The sequence below is a fragment of the Triticum urartu genome, chromosome 4 (assembly GCF_003073215.2).
Source record: "Triticum urartu cultivar G1812 chromosome 4, Tu2.1, whole genome shotgun sequence".
Taxonomy (NCBI): Eukaryota; Viridiplantae; Streptophyta; class Magnoliopsida; order Poales; family Poaceae; genus Triticum; species Triticum urartu.
In genome coordinates this window covers 346475929-346481690 of record NC_053025.1, presented here as the reverse complement: position 1 = coordinate 346481690, position 5762 = coordinate 346475929, and the positions used below count along the sequence as shown (strand labels likewise).

The 5762-nt window shown below is 40.7% G+C and overlaps 1 protein-coding gene across 1 annotated transcript; it reads right to left on the bottom strand.

The window, feature by feature from the left end:
- Positions 1–675: 675 nt before the first annotated feature.
- Positions 676–4264, bottom strand: LOC125551646 (elongin-C-like). The gene is made up of 3 exons (XM_048714916.1): positions 3990–4264; positions 3793–3898; positions 676–1026 (listed from the first exon to the last, which is right to left on the bottom strand). Exons 1-3 carry the CDS (start codon positions 4162–4164, stop codon positions 945–947), a joined length of 363 nt encoding a protein of 120 aa, XP_048570873.1. The 5' UTR covers positions 4165–4264; the 3' UTR covers positions 676–944.
- Between the last annotated feature and the right edge of the window lie 1498 nt (positions 4265–5762).

The window sequence follows — 5762 nt, the reverse complement described above, 5'->3', positions numbered from 1 at the left end:
AGCTGACCATTTGATGTGGCATGCAGCTCCTCCTCATCATATGAGAGGCATAAGACTTGCTAGAAACACGTGGAGTAACTTTTAATCGGTCATATTCCAAATGTTTCAAAGCATTAGTCAAAATAGAAATATTCTTCTCATTCTTTCCAAGACTAATACCCACATTGTTTAACTTAGAAACGATGGCAGTATTGGAAAGGGAAGCGTTAATTGATGACTACTTGTACATCTTATAGCATACCCATTGGACATTAGATTAGATTGATCCAAAAATATGACAAGCATTGATTCATGACTAGTTGGAGGAGAGGAACACGGTGTGATGGCTTTTCTTGTGATGCTAATGCGGCTACATCACATTTCTAATCATGTGTGCATACAACAGTTTTTGTGCGTTGCGGCATCGACATCAAGTGTGATGATAAAACTACTATCAGAAGGAAGAACTGGTAAGATCACTGTCATGCCCATGACGGCAAGAACCACTATGAGACGCAACAAGTATTAATAACGTTGGATAAGAGTTGTAGCAGCCGCCCCAGGTCACAACGTCCTGCGCTGGCTAATGGTCTAGACAAGTCGATGGAATCCAGTTGCATCACTTGCGTGGAATCTTTGTGTGTGCGATGTAGAAACAAGCGACATGTGCCCAGCTGATCACAGTCCAACAGATGATACAGCTGATAAGATCTGGTCGCGCCTCAGTTTTGATTGATATGACACAACAACAAGATCTGATCCCGGCCAAGCTGTTAAGTCCAGTAACGACAGATTCATGCTACTAACCGCGCGATACATCCATCGCAACCTTAGCAGTTTAGTTTACTAAGCCCATATACTGTAGTGAGACAAGGCAAGCACAATGGTGGAACATCGCATTTTCTACTGAATGAACCCAAGTGGACGATGGATTCATCTTGTCAACAACCATGCAGTTTTCCAGGCTAAGTGTCGAGGTAGTTTGCAGCCATCATCAGCTCCAGCGTTATTTCTGGCTCGATCGGGAACTCCGCCGTCTCCTTCCCACTACAAACAAAACAATGGAGTCGTCAAACAAACGCAACGGATGAGATATGCAAACACACCACTTAATACACGGCTTATCAGTACACTGCTTCTGTTTCTTTATGCAAGGAACTACCCAAAGTCAAGGTGGAATCCGCAATATATGTGAAAAACACACCAAATTCTCCTCTAATCACGGGGAAATCTCTTCACCTCTACACACCAAATGCCAATATGGAGTTTTCATCAAAATCTCATTTGAACAGAGAACCAAGTGCAAGGGGCGGGCATTCTACTCCAACTGAGGAAAAAAGTGCTAGGCCTTAATTGTCTGTTTTGCCAGGCTAAATTGCGTCGCCTAAGCACACGGCTAGCATTCTTAAGCACTAGGCATCCTATTGCCGCCTAGTGCCTAAGCACGCCTTTTTTTCACTAAACTCAAGTAACAACTGCTAGCTTGGGAAACACGAGTAAGTGCTGGATATTTTTGAGGAATGTCGTTTTTCCCAGCACAGAACCTACTCTACCGAAAACTCTATGGCACAACCTGCCCCCAGGCCCTGGTAGACTATCCAGTTTTCGGCAGAATTCTTCAGAACAATACAGCTTGTGAACGATAGTCAGCATACAATTCTAGGCAACCTCTGTAGTAAAAATAAAATAAAACTTAAGTGCCTCATAATCAGACGAAAAACTCAAGACAACTGAATTTACCCTGACAAATTATGGATTAAAAGTTAAGAGCACCTATCAAGACCTAAGGAAGAAAACATTTAAGGTTACATTGCACATTTATTGAGTTATATCATTTCATGAACACCTCGGTTAAGAAAATTGTCAAGGTTTGGTACAGCTACAATAGAGTAGATAGGTGGTAGGAACCATATGGTATTTGTAGCTTGATGCAAAAGCTGCATGTGTTGTTGGCGTGTCATTATTGTTGTACCAGTGTATAAGAGGTGACTTCACACAAATGAGACGGAGCATGTGACCTTGTTCCAGAACAAAAAATGATTTTTACTCAAATGGGCATGTGAATGGAGAAGTTGTTCACAAAAGCAGTAAGCATAGGAAACATCATCTTACACACAGTTAAATTCTTGCTTTGCCCCCACAAGTGACAAAATAATCCAAGAAGTCATAATTTAGCTTGCAGTAAAAATAACACCAGAAATCCTGAGATGTATGCATGACCAGTACCCACTAATAAAACAGGAAAGATAAATAATAGCATGAGGAGTGCAACAGAAAAGAAAGTATATGGACATCTCATGTGCATGATATATAGTATGGTCCAAGGTAAATGCCTGGATTGTAAATATTCTGATATCTGTTATTTTGAAGTTGTGTGATGTATTCCACTCCCTCACGCGAGGATTATGCTTCACCAACCTGCTAGTGCTTATTATCGGGCAAGGACAGCAAAACACCTAGTGTGCCATTTGTAAGCACGAAATATTTGACTGGGATGATGGAGTATAAACTTCACATGCTTCATAAGTTTAACCACTGAACAAGTTTGATGAACCATAAATAAAAGTTAAGAGAGGGAATACATGGGAACCATTCAATTGGTTCTGCTCCTAAATATTCTGTAAACGAATCATATAGAGATTTTTTCTCAGAATTCTGAAAAGAAGTCATAGAAAGCTATTATTCCCTCTTTATGTCCGGACTGGCCTGTCTGGAGATAAAAAGCCCTCCAACGGTATCCCCTACTTCTGTCCGGACGTCCAAAATACCCCATTCTGGCCCCAGATCGAGAGGCGAAGTAGGGGAGTCCGGACATGTCCGCAGACACCGCCAACTCAGCATAGGACCACTCCGACCCCACAACAAACCCACTTCTCTCTCCTCTCTCCATTGGACAAAGTGGCGGACAATTGAGGGATACCGTTGGATTACCCGACAAATGGGGCATCGTGTTTGCCGTTAGAGATACCCTAAGCATTTAATTTGGTTCGTTTACAGTAACGAATGAGCAAACAATAAGTACCCTTAAAGACACAGATATGCTTTCTAGGTCATCACACTTAGGGGTGTTTGTTTCCAGGGACTTTTTTGTGTAGGGACTAGAAAAAGTCCCTCTTAGAGACTTTTTTACCAAACGGGAGGGACTTTTTAGAGACTAAACTAGGCATTTGGGACTAAATGAAGAAGACTCTCAAGGAGAGTCTTTTTTGGGACTTTTTGGGACTTTTCCAACGATGCCCCTCCATGCATTCAATGGCCCGCCACCCCATGGTGTTGTTTGATTGTTATTTTTCTATATACTAGGGGCAACATGGTCATTTAATAACCTCTAGGAAGGGACTAGGGACTTTTTAGTCTCTGGAAACAAACAGGGAGAGACTTTTTAGGGACTAGAGACTTTTTAGTTGGGACTAGAAAAAGTCCTAGGACTTATGAACCAAACAGGGCCTTATTCTGGAGTTCTGGACATTTACACGAAACATTTTAACAAAAGAAACCTGCAACATACATGAATGGGAGCCAGGCAGGCTGTATGATTGTTGGCAAGATTTTGTAAGAGCACTCTGTGATGGATCTTAGTTCAAGCAATCGATAAATAAACAAATAAAACAGGACGATGGTTGGCAGGGCAAAACAAGTGCAAGCCACAGGCACCTAAATCTGATTGTTTCACGGCCTTGCTTGCACGGACAGAGTTATCTAATTGGGGTGAGCAGTTAAGCAAATTTATCCCCACAAACAAAAATTAAGCTTATTTGATTGATAATCTGGACGTACAGAGGGGGGAAGGCGAGTCTGAAGTAAGGGATTTACCTGGCGTAGTGGAGCGACCAGTAGAAGTACTGGCAGATCTTCTCTAGGATCGCGGTGCTGATCTCAGGGAACCTCACCTCGCCTTCGCGCGTCTCCGCGAAGCCACCTTAACGCTCATCGATTTCAATTCGATTAGTCAGTAATACCGATCGATTGATCGATTGATGGACGGATGGACCAGAGGGTAGGAAGGATACCAGGTGAGGTGAGCATGTTCCGGAGGGTGTTGGAGACCATGGCTGCCTTCTTGTCGATGACGAACTCGAAACCCTCGGCGCTGATCAGCTTCACCACTCCAACCATGTCGCCGTCCTCCTCGTGCTCCTCCTTGTGCTGCGCCGACGCCGCGGCCTCGCCTCCTTTCCCCACCATCACGGCCTGAATCCCTTCCCTCGCTAAAGCTTTGGATGAGAGGCGACGACACCACGAAGGAGAGAGAGAGGAAGAACAACAACAACCCGATGAAAGTAAAACCGTGGGCTTCAACCTTGTAGTGTATGGGTTGGGCCTCCATCACAACCAGAACGACACGTCACAGCCTGGGATAAATGTGCTTACAGGCCGTGGTGTGCCAGCCCGCATGTCGTTCCCCAGGCCCAGGCACGACTGCTGTAGTAGTAAAGGGGCGGCTCCTGTGGGGCGCGAGGTCCCCCAGTTTTTTTCTGTTTTCTTTTCCTTTTTCGCTTTTTAAATTTCTTCTTCATCTCCTTTTTTATCCTTTGTTTTTCTTTTTTCTTTTTTTCTGAGTTTTTGAAAAAATGAACATTTTTTGTTCACCGAATTCAAAAATGTTCATCTAATTCAAATTTTGTTCATAAAATGCAAAAAATGTTCATCCAGTTTTCCAAAAGTTCATCCGGTTTTCAAAAAAGTGTTCTTGATTAGTGAATTTGTTCATGAACTTCAAAAAAATGTTCATCCAGTTTTCCAAAAGTTCATCCGGTTTTCAAAAAAGTGTTCTTGATTTGTGAATTTGTTCATGAAGTTAAAAAAGTGTTCATCGTATTAAAATTTGTTCACCGTAATTTTTTTAAATGTTCATCAATTTCAAAAAAATCATCCGATTTTTTCGGAAAATGTTCTTGAATTGAGAATTTGTTCATCGAGTTCAAAAAATGTTGATCATATTCAAAATTTGTTCACCGTAATTTTTTAAAATGTTCATCAAATTAAAAAAATGTCACCCATTTTTTGAAAATTCATCCGATTTTTTGGGAAAATGTTCTTGAATTGAGAATTTGTTCATCAATTCAAAAAATGTTCATCAATATCCAAATTCACGAACATATTTTAAAACCATCAACATTGTTTTCAAACTCGTGAACATTATTCGAATTCAGAGACATTTTTTGGTTCCATGAACTTTTATGAAATTTGCATTTTAAATATTTTGGAAAGTTTTTGAAACCCGGCGGGGCTTCGACTGGGCCGGGCCATGAAGACAGAAAACCGAAATCGAACACGCACTGAGGCTAAACATATGTATATGCGGTTGTGGGGAGTCGAACACATGACGCACCGCCATACCTGACGATTTCCTACCAGCTGAGCTAGTAGGTGTGGTTGATTAAAGAGTAGCATCAGACCTAAAGAACCAGACATGCTGCGCAGGAATTTCGAAGGCATTTTTTTTTCAAGAAATGGAATGTTTTGTGAAACGCAAACACTTTCTAAATTTTTGAACAAAATTTAAAAAACAAGAACATTTTTTGAAACTATTTAACAGTTTTTTTGAAACGAGAACATTTTTTCAAATTTCAAAACAAAAATTTGAAACGTGAAGATATTTTGAAATTCCTGGACAAAATTTACAGAGATTTTACAAAATTTGTGAACATTTTTTTAAATGGGAACATTTTTTGAAACTCCCAAAAAATGAAAACAAGAACATTTTTTTAAAATGGGAACATTTATCAAAAATAGTAGAAAAGTTGAACAAAAGCATTCCAAACAATTTTTGTAAAACAATA